A 17650-nucleotide genomic window follows, 5' to 3' on the forward strand; every position below is an offset into this window, starting at 1 on the left:
CAGACAGCAGGAGCTTCCTTGAGGCAGTGACCTAGAGAGGAATTGGCTGGGTGAGGAAGGATCTTGGGGATAACCAGCTAGGCCTGAGGATCCATGTGTAAGAAAAGCTCACGTCTTTTAAGCCTTTGCCACACCAGGCTCTCTGCTGAGCAGTGTTCCTGTTTTATCTCTGTAAATGTTCACTGCAATCCCACAAGGCAGAGCACTTTAGATCTAACCACTACCATATTCTAAACGAAACCTACGCTCGGAGAAGTTGGGTGGCTTTCTTGATACTGTACAACTAAGGAGGAACCCCGGTCTGTAGGTCTGTGTGCCCCAGATCACTTCTTTTTTTTTTTTTTTTTTTTTAAGATTTTATGTATTTATTTGACAGAGATAACAAGTAGGTAGAGAGGCAGGCAGAGAGAGTTGGGGAAGCAGGCTCCCTGCTTAATCCACAAGCCACCCAGGTGCCCCACCAGAGCCCCTTTCTTAAGTGCTCCCCTATACCCCTTGGTGAGTGCCAGCTGGCCTCTAGCAGCTAGGGGGAGCCCTGTATGAACCCAGTGGTCTGGGAGCCACAGAAGAAGGATCCAGTCGCAGCCCCACCCATTTGGAGGAGGAGCCAGCAGGGCACCAGTTTCTAGGCAGCCACGTGGTGGTGGTGGTGGTGGTGGTGGAATATAAGGCTCATGTGATCTGTCACATGACAGCGGATCTCCAGAAAGGCAGCATGAGACTCCGAACCTGGTGAGAAATTAGGGGACCCCAGGAGGAGGGTGGGAATACAGTGGCAGTCCAGCTCCCGCTGAAACCCGCCTGCCGCCTCTGCAGTTTCCTAGGGCTCCTTGCCCTCTTCGTCTCCAGCAAATGCAGTTACAGCCCGGAGCCGGACCAGCAGCGGACGTGAGTTGACTTAGCACACACTGCCCCCTTCCCTAGGCCCTGTCCTGTGCCCACTGTCTTGGCCCAGACTCCCTCACCCCTTACCAGCTCCTGGTATCCACTCCATAGTCTTATCCCCAGGTTCCCAGGCTCAGTCCCCAATCATTCACCTCCTGTGAGCCATATCTGCCTCTGGAATCCTGCCCCAGGTCTCAGCCCTTAATCCTGAACCTTCCATGACTAATGTTTCCCATCCCCACACTAACAAAGCCCATGTTCCTGACCTCTGACCCTGCAGGTTGCCCCCAGGCTGGGTGTCCCTGGGCCGTGTAGACTCCGAGGAAGAGCTGAGTCTCACCTTTGCCCTGAGACAGCAGAACGTGAAAAGATTGTCCGAGCTGGTGCAGGCTGTGTCGGATCCTGGCTCTCCTCATTATGGTGCCTATGGGAATAGGGATTGGGACTGGGAAGTGGGATGTTGTGAAAGGACCCCAGGCTGGGCTGACTGTGGGATGGCACACATAACGTCAAAGTCAGGCTCTTGGTGCCTAGGAAGGTGGTGATACAGGGCAGTTGAATGGCTGTGGCTCTCGAGCAGTTTCTGAATTTAATAAAAGGGATCTGGAAGTAAACTGTCTAAAACTCACTCAAATTCTTGCCCCCAAAACTTTTCAACTATGTTTATCAGGCTTGAAACCTGAAAGTTAAGAGCACAGGCTGTGAGAGCAAATCTGGATTCAAATGCTGACTCTACTACTTAGCAGACACATGGGAAGTAGTACCCAGTACAGATAGGTGCTCATTCCCCACCCTCAAAACCACACCCGTTTCCTCCTCCAGTCAGGCTCCAGAACTCTCATTTCCAGTTCTGGCTCTCAAAGAGCCTTTGGAGTCATCTGCTTTTTACCATTGCTTGTAACTGCCCACTCATTTGTTTATTCTTGCACCCAGACTGCTGCCCAGTCCCCAGTGGTCCACCCCACTCCCCACTCTGCTCCCTACTCTGCTCTAAAACAGTGCTCTGTTCCAGTGGTCATGCTGGATGGCGTCCCTCCCTTGCATGAAGCCCTTCATGGTTGGGGAGGCACTGGTATGTGTGTGAGAGGGCAGTCTCAGATTCACCCTGGAGCTGTGTACATGGCACTGTGCAGGAAAACAGTGACTCACCATCATGTTAAGCTTAAAATCAACAAGTATGAAGACTGGAACTGAATTAGATGTTACCTTATAATTGGTTCTAAAAGTTTGGAAAACTTTTCCTGGAAATAAACTTAATATGGAAAATTTTAATTTTTAACCTCATTTGTTGTTTGTAATTATGGCAATACATGCTCTGATGCAGCATTTGCAACCTTCTGGCCTTTAGGGAAAATCCATATTTCTGGCCATGGCATTCCAAGTCTCCTCCCCAGCCTTTTCTTCCCCTGGCCCCCAAATATAGCTTTCACCTGCACAGCCTGCCTTTGTGCTAGAAAGTTTCCACTTATCCCTGAAGACCCTGTTCCAGGGCCCCTGGGAAATTCCAATGTCTCCTGGTTGAGGTCCAAAATGAGCAACTTGGAAAAGCAATGAATGAAGGCAAGATCCTCTATTGAATTCCTGCAGGAAAATACCTGACCCTAGAGGATGTGGCTGAACTGGTCCGGCCATCACCACTGACCCTCCGCACAGTCCAAAAATGGCTCTTGGCAGCTGGAGCCCGGAACTGCCACTCAGTGACCACACAGGACTTTCTGACCTGCTGGCTGAGTGTCCGGTGAGACTGAAAGATTGCCCCATGGAGGGTACCAGTCATGCCATCAGGGAAACGAGTCACCCCAATGGGAGAGAGCTGAGAGCTGGTGGGTGCTTGTGGGTGAGAGCTAACAGGGAGATAAGGATGAGCAGTGATGCTCAGGTAGCTTCCTCTGCTCTGGTCTGTGGTTTCTGATCTCTGTTCTCTGATCTCTGACCTCCAGACAGGCAGAACTGCTGCTCTCTGGGGCTGAGTTTCATCGCTATGTGGGGGGACCAGCAGAGATCCATGTTATAAGGTCCCCACGTCCATACCAGCTCCCGAAGGCCTTGGCCCCTCATGTGGACTTTGGTAACACCCAGCGGGGTTGGTGGGTTTGAAGCAGGCAGAACCAGGGGCTGGAAAAGTTTAGGTGCCATGGGGGGCTTGGGGTGGGGTCAGTGGTAAAGTCGGGGTTGGAGTCTAAAAGATCTCCTCCTTAAGCCTGACCCCTCCTCACAGTGGGCGGGCTGCACCGCTTTCCCCCCACATCATCCCTGAGGCAACGCCCTGAGCCACAGGTGTCAGGGACAGTTGGCCTGCACCTGGGGGTGACCCCATCCGTGATCCGTCAGCGATACAACTTGACAGCACAAGACGTGGGCTCCGGCACAACCAACAACAGCCAAGCCTGTGCCCAGGTGAGCTGGGCAGACACCTCCAGGGTCCTGACACCCTATCCAAGATGCCTCTCCAGGCTGGGCCTTGTTCTCTGACTCCTCCCCTGGGTCCTCACCTCCTATCTGGAATAGTGTCCCCTGCCCTGACCTTGCAGCTGCATCCTCTGACCCATGATACCTGCTCTGATTCCTTCTGTAGTTCCTGGAGCAGTATTTCCATGACTCGGACCTGGCCGAGTTCATGCGCCTCTTTGGTGGGAACTTTGCGCACCAGGCATCAGTAGCCCGTGTGGTCGGAAAACAGGGACGGGGCCGGGCCGGGATTGAGGCCAGTTTAGATGTGGAGTACCTGATGAGTGCCGGTGCCAACATCTCCACCTGGGTCTACAGTAGCCCAGGTACTGCCAAGGGAATTGGTGGGTGGGGAGACTGGTGGTGGTGAGTGGTGATCACTGCTCCCTCAAGGGAATCCCGTAAGCTAGAGGGAGACCCTGGCAACCTTCCAAAGGACCGCCCTTGTGCTCCTCCCCTCACCCCAAATCCAGGCCGGCATGAGTCACAGGAGCCCTTCCTGCAGTGGCTCCTGCTGCTCAGTAATGAGTCAGCCCTGCCACATGTACACACTGTGAGCTATGGAGATGATGAGGACTCCCTCAGCAGCGTCTACATCCATCGGGTCAACGCTGAGCTCATGAAGGCGGCCGCTCGGGGTCTTACCCTGCTCTTTGCTTCAGGTGACCTCCTACGCTAAACTTAGACCTTAACTCACCAGGAGTTTTGACCCCACAGGGAGCCCTGTGATCTCTGACTTACAATCTGAACTCAATAGGGACCACTCATCTGACCTCTAAACTCTAACCTCTTACAGTAATGACTAACTCTTGACTTCCATCTTTGACATCTGAACCCATATATCAAGCTCTGACCAATTAATCTGAGTGCTAAACTTGGTCTTTCTCCCAGGTGACAGTGGGGCTGGGTGTTGGTCTGTGTCTGGACGACACCAATTTCGTCCCAGCTTCCCTGCATCCAGGTAAGCACCCCAACCCACCACTTACCTGTGACCACCAGTCTTCCGTCTATGGGTCCATGATCTGGAACTTTTGCCTTGAAGCCACCAGGTGCTTCTGTAGCTAAGACCTCAATTTAACCAGCTCTGATTGCTGCATTCCCTTCTTCCTATAGGTCTAGGCCTCATGGCTTCTGAGTGGAATGCATTTCCCAGTATTCCTCTTCTCAGTTCCAGGCATTTTAGTAGAAGATTTGGTGAATGTTCTGTAGACAAAAGGATACACTGTTACCTCAGGCCATGCCTTGAGGGCTCAGAATCTTTTAGTCTTCCCCATGTACCTGCTCCCCCACAGAGTCTAGCCCCTCTATCAAGAGCTAGCTCATACTTACCCATCTCCATACATTTTGGAGGTCCTCTTGGGACCCATACAATCTGTGCTGTTTTCTGCTCTCAGCCCCTATGTCACCACGGTGGGAGGCACATCCTTCCAGAATCCATTCCGAGTCACAAGTGAGATCGTTGACTATATCAGTGGTGGTGGCTTCAGCAATGTGTTCCCACAGCCTTCATACCAGGTATGTGTATGTGATAGTGTGGATGGATGGGTGGGAGGGATCCTCTGTCAGCAAACAATACTCACTCAACAACATCTTTCAGGAGGAAGCTGTAGCCCAGTTCCTCAGCTCCAGTCCCCACTTACCACCATCCAGTTATTTCAATGCCAGTGGCCGTGCCTATCCAGATGTGGCTGCACTCTCTGATGGCTACTGGGTGGTCAGCAACAGCGTGCCCATTCCATGGGTATCTGGCACTTCGGTAAGAAATCAGCCTGGGTCCAAACCCCCTACTCAGAAACTATCCTCACCCTCTATAAGACCTTTTACCCAGAATCCCTGACTCCTCAGAGACCTCTGATCCTTTCAAACATCCCTCCCTCAAATCCAATCACTCTGAACCCCTAACCTCCATTTATTCCTTCATTCTTCCAGGCCTCTACTCCAGTATTTGGTGGGGTCCTATCCCTGATAAATGAACACAGAATCCTCAACGGCCGTCCCCCTCTTGGCTTTCTCAACCCAAGGCTCTACCAGCAGCGTGGAGCAGGACTCTTCGATGTGAGTACGGAAGGAAGGGTGTGGACATTTTTATGAATATGGGGAGTTCAAAGATGAACTTGAGGGCAGTTCTGATGGGGTACTGAAATGTAAATACAAGGTAAGGGAGCTTAGTCTGTTAGTGCTGGTACGGACAGGCCTAGGTCTGATGCCTGCCTTCTCCCTAGGTAACCCATGGCTGCCATGCGTCCTGTCTGAATGAAGAGGTGCAGGGACAGGGTTTCTGCTCTGGCCCTGGCTGGGATCCTGTGACAGGCTGGGGAACACCTAACTTCCCAGCTCTGTTGAAGACATTAATCAATCCTTGACTCTTTCTTGCCGGGAGAGTGAACCTGTCCCCTGCCCCATAGCTAGTGGCTTGGTCACTTATTCTACACTGTTGGAAGCCCTGCTGAACCTTCAACCATAGACTGCTGCAGACAGCTTATCCCCCTAACCCTAAAATGCTGTGAGCTTGACTTGACTCTCAACTCTACCCTGCTCCATCATGCTCAGGTCTCCCTACTCCTGCTTCATGTTTCTCTAAAGATGCTGTAACTAGTATTGTTTGGGAGCCTCCCCACTCCCAACACCCCCCCCCCCCACCAACCTTTTCTTTCTCTTTTCATCCAGGCTTTTTCTAAGAGTTGTCTATGCTGTTTCTCTTCATGCTGTCTCCTCAGTTCATTGCACCTTCTTCAGCTTTCAGGGCTTAACTTCTTTTCCCACCATTCCCACTTCCTCCTTCATTCCCTCTTCCCCTTTCACTTTCTCTTCTTTCTCACTGAATGTTGATATACGTCACTGCTTCATCTTTACCCTTCTGCTCTTTTCAATCTACCCAAAGTTTCCTGGAACAAATCAGTCACCTGTATCCACAGCTATCACCGTCTCACTAAATCAGACTGTTGGACAATGATTCCTCAAATGCAAGGTGTATGATACTCAATACTTCATCTTCCTCCTTCCCAATTCCAGACCATTCTCTGGTGTTCCTTCTTGGTAAATGAGACTATGCTGCTTCCAGTCAAGCCAGAAGCCTAAGTGTTATCCTAGACTCCCTATTCCTTACCTTCCCCTTCCCACTACCACTGTCAATCAATAAGTCCTACTGATTTCACTTCTTAAATATATCTTTATCAATCCACAAGTCCTGCCAATTACATTTCCTAAGTATACCTAGAACTCATTTACTTTTCTCCATCTCTACTGCTACTAAATTAGCTTAGAACCATTATTTTCTCTTCTCTGAATTGTAGGAGGCCCTTGAAAAGATGTCCTCACTTCCTGCATGCTCACAAAACCATTTTTCCAGAGTAAAATGCAAATCCCATCAGGTCATTTACTTAAAACCCTTCAAAGATTACTGATAAAGTTCGGGTTTTTGCTATGACTCACAAACCTGATCCTTTCCTTGCTATTTGTTCCTGAGTAACAAATTGCTTATTCTCCCTCACCCTTCCTCCACTTCCTACTTTCGCTTTTGCTTAAGATATTCTGTGCCCTTAACATGACTCCCTTTGCCTGTTTGGTTTCCAGGATTCTTTGAACACCCCACTCAGAAGCCGCCTTCTGTGAACCTTTGGCTCTCTGCAGCTAGCTGATTTTTGTATAGTAGAAAATGACTTGGTATAGCAGAAAAATCCCAGATTTTTTCAAACCAAGCCTGTTTGATTCTTGGTTCTGATGTAGACTAGGAAAGAGACTTGGAGAAGTCCATCTCCGAGTCTTTTACCTCCTCTGTTAAGTGGGAATATCAATACCTGCCTCTAACAATAATTAATAATAATTAAATGGAATGAAGTTGATAGAGTGCCTGACACAAAGAAGTAGGCAGCAGATGTTAGGTCCCTTCCTCCTTTGCACTGCGTACTGTGTGTCTACCTCTAGTATTGTAACTCCAACCTAGTATTGAAAATGCCAGTTTACCTCTTTGCCTCCCTTTCCAAGACTGTTGGTGCCTAGAGGACTAGAATCTTGTCCTACTTAACTTTGTACTCCCAGGCCCTAGCTCAGGATTGGCAAATAGGAATTAAATAAATGTTTGTTGCGTTGAAAACCCCACCCTCCCTGGTGATTTTGCATGTTGTTTACTCAAACTGAAATACCTCTCTTCCTGTCTACAGCAGCTCTGTTCGCTTCCCTGTGTCTCTTCTCCCGGCAGCTGGAGGGGAGTGGGGCTTTCGAACCCTTAAAAGGCTGAATAAGGGAACTAGAAAGGATGCAGACTGGCAGACAACCTGTAGTTAAGGGGTGTCCCAAAACAAGGTCTTTAAGCGCCAAGTTGGAAGAGGAGTCCCAGACCTGCGGAAAAGCGTCTTAGACCTTGACGGTTCCCATCCCGGCGAAAAGGCTTAGCAGTATGGCCACGTGGGAGACCGCCTGTCGGAGACATCTCACAGGATGGTAAACAACCAGGAGGCGGGAGACGCGAGAACGACTGCAAACACGGCGAGGGAGGGGCGAAGCGCGGAGCGTGTGACGTCACCCGTGGTGTGTGCGTAACGTGAGCGGAAGCGGAAGCGGCTCTGTTCGCCGCCTCTCCCACCGGCCCGATGAGCTGCAGCGGCTCCGGCGCGGACCCCGAGGCGGCGCCGGGCTCCGCTGCCTCGGCCCCGGGCCCGGCGCCCGCGGTCTCGGCCCCCGCAGCGTTGCCCGCTGGCACCGCTGCGGAGAATAAGGCCAGCCCCGCGGGGACTGCAGGGGGACCTGGGGCTGGAGCTGCGGCAGGGGGCACGGGACCCGTGGCGGCGCGGGCCGGGGAGCCGGCCGAACGGCGCGGGGCGGGTGAGGGCCGGGACGGGTGAGGGTGAGGGCAGCGCCCAGGGCTGGGTCCAGTGGTGGGTGAGGGCAGAGGATTTGACCTAGCCGGGGCCCCGCATCTCCCACCTCCATGTCTGTCTGCTGGTTCTCCTCCAGCTCCGGTGTCGGCTGGTGGAGCGGCGCCCCCGGAGGGGGCCATGTCTAACGGGGTTTATGTACTGCCGAGCGCGGCCAACGGAGACGTGAAGCCGGTGGTGTCCAGCACGCCTCTGGTGGATTTCCTGATGCAGCTGGAGGATTATACGCCTACGGTGGGCTTCCTGCCTGAACAAGGCTATTGGCGCACTGTCAGGCCAACTTTTCTGCTACACCGCCTGGATTTCCAGCCTCCTTTTGCACTTGCTCCCCTACTAGCTCTGCCCACCCAAACTGAGCTTCCTGAAAGCCAGGCTTGCCCTCCATTTCCCTCCCCATCTCAGCCCAGGGCAAATACTGACAGTCGTCTCATTGATCTCTCAGATCCCAGACGCAGTGACTGGTTACTACCTGAACCGTGCTGGCTTTGAGGCTTCGGACCCACGCATGTGAGTACAGTCTGGGTGGGTAGATTAGAAACTTGAGTGCTAATATGGTTTAATTGTTCCATCTTCTCACACCACTTTTTTCTCTTTAGAATTCGGCTCATCTCCCTAGCTGCCCAGAAATTCATCTCAGATATTGCCAACGATGCCCTACAGCACTGCAAAATGAAGGGCACAGCTTCTGGCAGCTCCCGAAGCAAGAGCAAGGTGTGAGGGGAGGCTCATTGAATCAGTAATTACCTCCCACAGTGTCGGAGGCTTAATTGTCCTGAAATCCCTTTGGGGAAACTAAGTCCTAGGGGAGGTGAAAGACCTACTCAGGGTCACCCATCTGGGATTGAAATCTGGGATTCCTGTGCTCAGCTGGTACTCTTCCCTCTTCCCTCAGGACCGCAAGTACACTCTAACCATGGAGGACTTGACCCCTGCCCTCAGCGAGTATGGCATCAATGTGAAGAAGCCGCACTACTTCACCTGAGCCACCCAACCTAAATGTACTTGTCTGTCCCCTTGTCCCCACACCAGCCTGTTTTCATAATAAACTTTATTGTGACAGGCAGGGCTGGTCCCTCCCATGCTGGGAGATACCGTGTGGCAAGTGACAAAGCTCTGAGCCTAGCCCCTTTGGGGGCTGCAGTGGTAGGGATGGGGGCAGGGGATGGGCCCCATGGCTGGGGTAGTACCATGACTGGAGGCAGGGGAGGCAACCAGAAGCCTGCTGCTTTGGGGAGACATACTCCCCTAACCGTGTCCTGACACCTCTGGAGTTTAGGCAAGGGCTTTCCAGCTCTACTTGTCCTGCATCTTCTCCAGGATAGGCACAATCATGTCAAATTTAGGCCGCTTAGCAGGGTCTTCATTCATGCAGATCTTCATGAGCTTACACACATGGGGGGAAATGCCTGGTGGGATAGTAGGCCGAAGGCCTTCCAGTGCCACCTGCAAATACAGGAAAAAACAAAATGGGTTTCAGAACTTGAATATCCTGTGGGGAGAGGCCTCTAGTCCTCAGGACAGGATTACTGCATATTTGAACAAATATGGGAAGAGCCCAGCCCTGCTATAGTTATTGTTGTCACCACCACCATTCCCCCAACACAAGTGCATACAGTTGTGCTCTCACCTTCATTCCAATCTCCATGTTGGAGAGGTCAGCAAAGGGTACCTCCCGTGTCACCAGTTCCCACAGAAGCACTGCAAAACTCCACATGTCTGCTGAGCGTCTGTTTGTATCTTCAGGCTTCTTCTGCAGTGCTGGAGGAACAGGACTTAACTGTTCCAGCTGCTTGTCCTGTCTCTGCCCCCTTCCATTACTACTGAGCTGGCCCTTCTCCACCTCCCAACATGATGCCCTCCCTCACCTTCAGGGGCCACCCAGGCAGGTGCATACATGCGCCCAGGGCATTGGAAGGAGAACTTGACGTCGGCCATGCTGATTCGGGCAGTCATATCCTCATCAATCTGAGGAAGAGAAGATAGATAATGTGGAAGGAGGTAAGTCCTATTCTAGACAGGGAAAGGGGTCTGGGGGCCTGGGCCAGGAATGAAGTGTGACCTCACCATTACACTACGGCTATTGAGTGCATGTCGTGGGATGAGGGGCTCTAATGTGTGTAGGAAGGCCATGCCCCTTGCCATGTCCAACGCAAACTTCACAGCCTGGCTCTGGTCCACAACAAAATCTAAGGAGGCAAGAGTCAAAAGAGTTTGGGGAGGCTCACACACCCTGCGCCCATCCCATGAGATTTGGTATCCCCTACTCACTGGTGCCTTCATGTAATACATTGTACAGGGATCCATATGGCATCCAGTGTGTGATGAGGGTGGGGTGAGGAGCAGGCGGAGACTGACAGGCACCTAGCACTGGGAGCACATTTGGATGCGAGAAAATCCTGGAAGAGGGAGAGTATCCCTAGCTGAGATCAGCATAAGAGATCTCCCTTTGGGTGCTAGTCAGGGTTCCTTGGAACCAGCAGCTTCCCGTTTAGGCCTTGCCCCACCTGAGACGGGGACACTCCTCGTTGAAGTCCCTGCTCTTCCTTGTACTCCAGTCTCGAACCTTTAGCACCTTCACAACGATGTCATTGCCCTGCCAACGGCCCTTCCATAGCTGAGAGATAGGTAAGGGTTAGGAAGCTTTAACTAAGGCTACTGCTTTCTTGTCCGCTAACTGTAAGAAAAACTTAAAACAGATGCAGGGCAGGTAATTTGTAGGAGATTGGGGAGGGAGGGCCAAGAAAGGCAGGGTCACCTCTCCAGAGTGATTCTCGTTGAGCTTTGCCAAAAAGTTGAGCTGTTTGTAGTCAATGCCGGAGTGTTTGTTCAGAGTCCCATTTCCTGAGAATGTGGGCAGGTCAGGTACCCAAGCTTCACCCTAACCCAGCTCCAACAGCTCAGGGTTATTCCCTCGACCATCCCTCCCCTTACACCTGACTCACGGGGCCGAGTGCGGGTGGTTCCCTTCCAGAAAGTGTCCTTGTATGGAATACGGTTAAGGTTCTGGCCCATCTTCTCTGCCCGCTCTGGGAAAGAAAAACAGCTTTGGCCCCAGCTGTAGTATGGAGCGAGGAGATAGGTAGGGACAAGACAGGATACAAACTGGAGTTGGGGGACAGACCTCGGAGGAGCTCTCTCAGGGGTGCCTTGGCTTTGTCCACAGGCATCTCTCCATACTTGTTACAAATGCTGACAAGAGCCCCATTAGCTACCAGGTCCTGGAATGAAAAGGTGGTTGTGATGATGGGCTCTGCTACCTCCCTGGCAATCAAAATCAACCATCAATACAGATATAGTACCAGATCTGAGTGTCATATATTCAGCAATACTTACAGAACGGATTGAAGGTTCTAGAATCTCCCATTCAGGCTCAGAGGTTGCAACCCACCCATCCCAGGGCTCAGGGCTTTGGTACTCACCTCTGCAACCTGATCTTGGCCCCAAAAACAGGCATAGTGCAGGGGCACGTTTCCATGCTCATTCACTGCATTAATGTCAGCTTTATACTGCAAGAGCTGGTCCCCATGGCCAAGAAGAAGAGGCAGAAGACAGTCAGAGGGGAGATGGGAGTTGGTGTAAGGAGGGAGAAGAGTACACATAATGCTTGTGACTGACTTCCAGACATGTATGTAATGTATGTGACAGAACATTCATGCATACCTTCTGCACAATATCACGGTGTCCATGACTGGCTGCCAGGTGCAGGGGGGTGTCATCCCCACGGTTCATCACATTGATTCGTGCCCCCCGCATGATCAGCATCTCAACCACAGCAGAACGGCCCTCTCGGCAGGCCCAGTGCAAGGGGGAGAAGCCATGATCATCCCTTTGAGGAAGAGACAATGGTCATTGATCTGGAGGTGGGGCAAAGGCTTTGATATGGAAAAAACTGATAGTCATTCTGAAAAATCTCCCTAGAAACCTTGCCTGTCCAGGATTCTGATTCTCATTCATGCCAGCAACTCCCAAAGCCATCCGATTAAGACCTTCAAAGGTCTTCAGACCCCTGAGCTTTAAACCTAACCAACTACCACCTGAAATCTCAACAAATACATATGATTCACTGTCTTCATCAACATCTCCCACTAGCCTTTTTTCCTTGGCATGCCCCATCTCATTAAATGGTAGCATTTTATCTGGTTTCCTCTGCATTCCTTTTGCAACATCTGTTGGTCCTTTTTGTTTCCAATGCATTTCATATGCCCCTAATATACTACTTGTGGCACTGGATTGTAAACATCTTAATGAGCTGTCTTGTCTGCTAGACTGAATTCTTGAGAGAATGGATTGACAGAAGTTGTTTATACATGTTAATACAAGGGAGGGGTGTTTTGGAGAAGGAAAGCCACAACTCATGGGAGAAGAAGCAAGCTTACTGATTGGCTCTATACTGAAACCTAAGATCTAAAAATGGACTGGCATTAAAATAATGTTTTGGAAGAGTTTATAATGAAAAAGAAATACTTTTGATAAGTCATTACTAATGAGGCAGATATCAAATGAGGATTTGATTTGGTAAAACAGGATTCCTCTACTCAAGCAGTCTGAGTCCCAGAAAACAGGAATATAAGAGTGGCTTCTTTAGAAAGAAAACTGACTTTTCCCCTGCCAAGGACCTGTATATTCTAAAGTAAAAGAGCTGTACAAAGAAAAAAGAAGAAAAAAACACTTGGTGGGAGTTGGGCCTGCCTGACAGCCTGGGGCCATAAAAGGAAATTCCCTCCAGTCTGGTGTGTGTGAGGATCCAAGGGGCGGGACAGGGGGGCGGTCTGTGGTCTGAGACCGCAGCCTCCGGATGCCTTAGTGTTGCGGTCACTTCCCTTGTGGGGGCTCTAGTTATGGCCTGAAACAGATTAGGGGTCTGACTGCTGCAGGCCATCCAGATGTCCTCCTCCCACAGGGGATTGAAGTGTGTGCATGACCTTTAATGACTTCCCTCCACAGCTGCCCTCATCTGCTCACTTAGAGATAGCTGAAAGCTTTCCTGGAAGGTTAGCCCCACCTCCCCCTCTCTGAAGCAACCATCCCCTACTTATCAGTGAGTTTTGCCCTAGATCTTTAATTTGTGCCCTGGTTTATCAGTTTCCTGCAGTCTGTGGCATAAGCAGGCCAGTGCCTGAGGGCAAAAATAAGAGCACAGGGTTCCACTCACTGTCAGACTGCCTGTCACCTCAGGGCCACAGACTATATTCCCAAAGAGTCCTGGAGGGAGTTTACCCCACCTCATATCCAGCATATACCTGCTTGGGCCCCCAAAGCCTTTCCCCTCAAACCAGCCCCAAAGGCTTCCAGTTTAATGCCACCCCTTCACCTTTTGGCACTAAAGAGTTTTATAAAATGCAAGTTCCCCTGGCAACTTCACCTAAGCCTTTATAACCCTACCAACAAAGTAAGAGTGCTATCTTTATCTGAGCACCCTTTGAAGAATTATGAAAGAATTACAGAAATTATAAATATATGAAAAATGGGAAAAAGTGACCAGGAATTACAGAGGAATAGCATAAAGGCTAATGAGAACCTGTGAAGTCTAGATGAAGATGACAGGTGATCCTTACCCCCTCAAACCTAAAAACTGAAGAAATAAAATTTTAAAAACCACCATCCTGAATCATCAGTTATCACTACTGCTTTTCTTGCTTGTCTCAGCTAATCTTGAAGAACTTGCCTACATTCACTATTTCCACATCTCCCATTCAACCCACCACCACGCTGTTGCCTTGAGGGCTGGCATGGGCTTCTGGCATAGGAAGTGTCCACAATACTTTAAATGAAGGAACCAGTGTTGTCTGGTTTCTTCATCTGTTTTCCTCTACAGCAGCCTTCACAAAGATCATCAAATACATTATTAATTGTAAATTCAGAAGTTACTTTAAAGTGCTAAAGTTCTTTAACTCGTCAACAGCCTATCCTACTGTTGACCACTCCCCCTTCGTTGAAACATTCACTTCTCTGAGCTTTACTAACATCTTTTCCTGTTTTTCCTGCACCCCCAGTTGCACCTTTTCAGTCTTGCAGGCTTCTCATCCCCTCTCTGTCACACCCATGTCTTCAGGTATCATCTATATGCTAACATCTCCCAAATCTGGGTCTCCAAGTCAGGTCTCTCTCCTGAAATCCGAATCTGCATAATCAACAACCTACTCAACGTTTCCACTCTACTGTACAGTCACTTTAACATGTCACAGCAGCAGTCATCATCCTTCAGCCATGTCCAACTCAGTAAAAGCAACCACTATCTACCTAAGAGTCTGAGCCAGAACCCTGGTCATCATCTTTGCTTCCACACTTCCCACACCAAGTCTCATCAATTCTTTATCCTGAAGATTTCAGGAATGCAATCACTTCTTTCTTTTTATATCAGCCTCCATTCTAGTCTAAGGCATCACCACCTCTGGCACAGACCAAGCAACTGCTTCTCCAAATGGCCGCCTGCTCTTGAGAAGGTATCCAAGATGACACTTAAATGGACAATCTCATCATATCATAGCAGGGCTTTAAACTCTTGTTCTTAGAATAATAACCTTATTATAGTATAAATATTCTTGCATGATCTGGTGGGCTCTTGCAGCAGACCTCTCCAGTCTTATCTCCCGTGGTTTACCACTTGTACCCAATGCTTCAGCCCACAGAAGCCCATAGAAGTCTTCTATCCTCCAGCCATATGGACCTGTAGACAATTCCCAAACACTCCATTCTCTGTCTTGCCTCCTAGCTTTCGCCCGTGCAGTTCACTGAGACTGGAAAGCTCTCTGCAGCCCGTGCCTGTGAAACTCTTATTGAGCAATCAAGATTCAGCTTCCTCTGTGGAGACCCTCTGCCCCCCACAGGCTGTGCTTTGCACCCGTAGTACTGGGTAGGAAAGTCAGCCGCCCCAGCCAACGTGAACACCCCACATCGCGGAGAGGAGCAGCATTTGCCCTTCTCACCCACCAGCCACTTCAGCTCACCCCTGGTTGAGGTCGTTCTCCGTGTTGTCCAGCCACAGGCGAACGGCCACCGCGTTGCCCTCCCGGCACTGAGTGAAAATGTCGTCCATAGCAGCGTCCCGGCGCTGAGTCCCCTAGATTGGGGAAGCCTGCGGACTGTGAAGGTATCCACGGAAGGGGGGAGTGAACCCCGAAAGCTTTGTCCCTTACCGGAGATAAGGGGGTGGGGGTCTCCCGCTGCCTCCCCGGCTAGTGGACGTCTGGGAAGGAGTTCGGCTAGGCGGGATGATCCCTGTGTCCCCTGGGCGCGAGGGTAAGGCGGGTCCGCGCGAAGTAGAATAGAAGGTGATTAGGAAGTAGAGTCTCCTGAAGGGGTGTCGGCGAACAAGCTCGGGGACCCTACCCGAGAACAGACCTGGGGGGAGGGGGAGTTCAGGCGCTCTATACCCTGAGAAAGGCGATCGGGGGTCCTTCCTGGGGGTGGCCCTCGTTCCCTACTCGGTATTCGGGCCGAGTGAAGGCTGACGGTTGGCAGGGGTCGAGCTTTAGGGGAGGGCATGGGTGCTCCCGCACTCACCGGGACTCGGGCTGGAGGAGCCTTCTTCGGGGAACTCCCGTCCGGCCGCGCCCGCCGCCCGGCCCCGCCCCTGGCCCTCTCTGGCCAGCGCGGGTCCCCATTGCTCCCTCCCTCTCGCCTTCCTTGCCCGTCTAGCCAGCGGTACCTAAACTCGATGGTTTCCGGCGCCGCGCTGGCCACTCTAGCCACACAGATTTTCACTCTTTGGTTTCCGGCTCAGTTCCGGCTGCTCTGATCGCCAGGTTTAGTAGAGACGCGCTGTGCATGTGGAGAGGCGTGTGGACGCGGGGATTTCGCCCACCGCACCAGCATGTTTGAGGAGCCCGAGTGGGCCGAGGAGGCCCCAGTAGCCACGGACCTCCGGCCTGAAGCCTCACGGCCTCCGCCTGCCTCAGCCTCGCAAATCAAGGTGAGCAGCCCTGCGCGGAGCTCTTCCAACTGAGAAGCTTACCCTGGTGGATCCGGGCACTGGGGCTCGCTGTGTGTGTGTGTGTGTGTGTTCGCGCGCGCGTTGGAGCTGGGGGGCGCCTGCGGCCAACAGAAGACCTGGGGCTCGCTCTGTGTGTGTGTGTGTGTGTGTGTGTGTGTGTGTGTTCGCGCGCGCGTTGGAGCTGGGGGGCGCCTGCGGCCAACAGAAGACCCCCCCCCCCCCCCACCAACCTTTTCTTTCTCTTTTCATCCAGGCTTTTTCTAAGAGTTGTCTATGCTGTTTCTCTTCATGCTGTCTCCTCAGTTCATTGCACCTTCTTCAGCTTTCAGGGCTTAACTTCTTTTCCCACCATTCCCACTTCCTCCTTCATTCCCTCTTCCCCTTTCACTTTCTCTTCTTTCTCACTGAATGTTGATATACGTCACTGCTTCATCTTTACCCTTCTGCTCTTTTCAATCTACCCAAAGTTTCCTGGAACAAATCAGTCACCTGTATCCACAGCTATCACCGTCTCACTAAATCAGACTGTTGGACAATGATTCCTCAAATGCAAGGTGTATGATACTCAATACTTCATCTTCCTCCTTCCCAATTCCAGACCATTCTCTGGTGTTCCTTCTTGGTAAATGAGACTATGCTGCTTCCAGTCAAGCCAGAAGCCTAAGTGTTATCCTAGACTCCCTATTCCTTACCTTCCCCTTCCCACTACCACTGTCAATCAATAAGTCCTACTGATTTCACTTCTTAAATATATCTTTATCAATCCACAAGTCCTGCCAATTACATTTCCTAAGTATACCTAGAACTCATTTACTTTTCTCCATCTCTACTGCTACTAAATTAGCTTAGAACCATTATTTTCTCTTCTCTGAATTGTAGGAGGCCCTTGAAAAGATGTCCTCACTTCCTGCATGCTCACAAAACCATTTTTCCAGAGTAAAATGCAAATCCCATCAGGTCATTTACTTAAAACCCTTCAAAGATTACTGATAAAGTTCGGGTTTTTGCTATGACTCACAAACCTGATCCTTTCCTTGCTATTTGTTCCTGAGTAACAAATTGCTTATTCTCCCTCACCCTTCCTCCACTTCCTACTTTCGCTTTTGCTTAAGATATTCTGTGCCCTTAACATGACTCCCTTTGCCTGTTTGGTTTCCAGGATTCTTTGAACACCCCACTCAGAAGCCGCCTTCTGTGAACCTTTGGCTCTCTGCAGCTAGCTGATTTTTGTATAGTAGAAAATGACTTGGTATAGCAGAAAAATCCCAGATTTTTTCAAACCAAGCCTGTTTGATTCTTGGTTCTGATGTAGACTAGGAAAGAGACTTGGAGAAGTCCATCTCCGAGTCTTTTACCTCCTCTGTTAAGTGGGAATATCAATACCTGCCTCTAACAATAATTAATAATAATTAAATGGAATGAAGTTGATAGAGTGCCTGACACAAAGAAGTAGGCAGCAGATGTTAGGTCCCTTCCTCCTTTGCACTGCGTACTGTGTGTCTACCTCTAG

General features: G+C 50.6%; 3 protein-coding genes and 1 long non-coding RNA gene across 8 annotated transcripts; 2 read left to right on the forward strand and 2 right to left on the reverse strand.

Moving 5' to 3' along the window:
- Positions 1–636: 636 nt before the first annotated feature.
- Positions 637–7431, forward strand: LOC111159341 (tripeptidyl peptidase 1). The gene is made up of 13 exons (XM_022521737.1): positions 637–732; positions 817–888; positions 1166–1305; positions 2473–2623; positions 2826–2953; positions 3104–3282; positions 3461–3659; positions 3807–3995; positions 4225–4294; positions 4728–4848; positions 4931–5089; positions 5263–5388; positions 5556–7431. Exons 1-13 carry the CDS (start codon positions 689–691, stop codon positions 5694–5696), a joined length of 1719 nt encoding a protein of 572 aa, XP_022377445.1. The 5' UTR covers positions 637–688; the 3' UTR covers positions 5697–7431.
- On the reverse strand, positions 668–4716 carry LOC111159345. The gene is made up of 4 exons (XR_002641411.1): positions 4663–4716; positions 4320–4536; positions 1226–1309; positions 668–729 (listed from the first exon to the last, which is right to left on the reverse strand). It is a non-coding gene; the product is annotated as an uncharacterized LOC111159345 (long non-coding RNA).
- Positions 7432–7800: 369 nt separating the features above from the next.
- On the forward strand, positions 7801–9270 carry LOC111159344 (transcription initiation factor TFIID subunit 10). Its single transcript, XM_022521744.1, has 5 exons — positions 7801–8154; positions 8287–8441; positions 8650–8714; positions 8804–8918; positions 9100–9270. The coding sequence occupies exons 1-5, from the start codon at positions 7923–7925 to the stop codon at positions 9187–9189; spliced, it is 657 nt and encodes a 218-aa protein (XP_022377452.1). The 5' UTR covers positions 7801–7922; the 3' UTR covers positions 9190–9270.
- LOC111159342 (integrin-linked protein kinase) lies at positions 9239–15774 on the reverse strand. 5 transcript variants are annotated; one of them, XM_022521739.1, is made up of 13 exons: positions 15711–15774; positions 15155–15289; positions 11868–12033; positions 11627–11722; positions 11329–11425; positions 11150–11233; positions 10963–11048; positions 10712–10821; positions 10476–10603; positions 10272–10393; positions 10073–10172; positions 9835–9965; positions 9365–9650 (listed from the first exon to the last, which is right to left on the reverse strand). In XM_022521739.1, exons 2-13 carry the CDS (start codon positions 15241–15243, stop codon positions 9501–9503), a joined length of 1359 nt encoding a protein of 452 aa, XP_022377447.1. In that variant the 5' UTR covers positions 15244–15289; positions 15711–15774; the 3' UTR covers positions 9365–9500. The 5 variants fall into 5 exon arrangements, with proteins under 5 accessions (XP_022377446.1, XP_022377447.1, XP_022377449.1 ...); XM_022521741.1 differs by having other exon boundaries at positions 15155–15267; positions 15711–15752; XM_022521740.1 differs by lacking the exon at positions 15711–15774 and adding an exon at positions 15581–15597.
- Positions 15775–17650: the final 1876 nt, after the last annotated feature.

This window comes from Enhydra lutris, unplaced genomic scaffold (genome assembly GCF_002288905.1).
Source record: "Enhydra lutris kenyoni isolate GAN:26980312 unplaced genomic scaffold, ASM228890v2 scaffoldscaffold68, whole genome shotgun sequence".
Classification (NCBI taxonomy): Eukaryota; Metazoa; Chordata; class Mammalia; order Carnivora; family Mustelidae; genus Enhydra; species Enhydra lutris.

Excerpts from the sequence above, each read along its gene's own strand:
- LOC111159341 (XM_022521737.1), top strand. The coding sequence starts at position 689 with ATGACAGCGGATCTCCAGAAAGGCAGCATGAGACTCCGAACCTG. Across the intron at positions 733-816 it reads AGCATGAGACTCCGAACCTG|TTTCCTAGGGCTCCTTGCCC; the intron begins GTGAGAAATTAG and ends CCGCCTCTGCAG. Across the intron at positions 4,849-4,930 it reads TCCCACAGCCTTCATACCAG|GAGGAAGCTGTAGCCCAGTT; the intron begins GTATGTGTATGT and ends AACATCTTTCAG.
- LOC111159344 (XM_022521744.1), top strand. The coding sequence starts at position 7,923 with ATGAGCTGCAGCGGCTCCGGCGCGGACCCCGAGGCGGCGCCGGGCTCC. Across the intron at positions 8,155-8,286 it reads GGCCGAACGGCGCGGGGCGG|CTCCGGTGTCGGCTGGTGGA; the intron begins GTGAGGGCCGGG and ends GTTCTCCTCCAG. Across the intron at positions 8,715-8,803 it reads GAGGCTTCGGACCCACGCAT|AATTCGGCTCATCTCCCTAG; the intron begins GTGAGTACAGTC and ends TTTTCTCTTTAG.
- LOC111159342 (XM_022521738.1), bottom strand. The coding sequence starts at position 15,243 with ATGGACGACATTTTCACTCAGTGCCGGGAGGGCAACGCGGTGGCCGTT. Across the intron at positions 11,723-11,867 it reads ACCGTGATATTGTGCAGAAG|CTCTTGCAGTATAAAGCTGA; the intron begins GTATGCATGAAT and ends CATGGGGACCAG. Across the intron at positions 10,394-10,475 it reads TGTATTACATGAAGGCACCA|ATTTTGTTGTGGACCAGAGC; the intron begins GTGAGTAGGGGA and ends TTGCCTCCTTAG.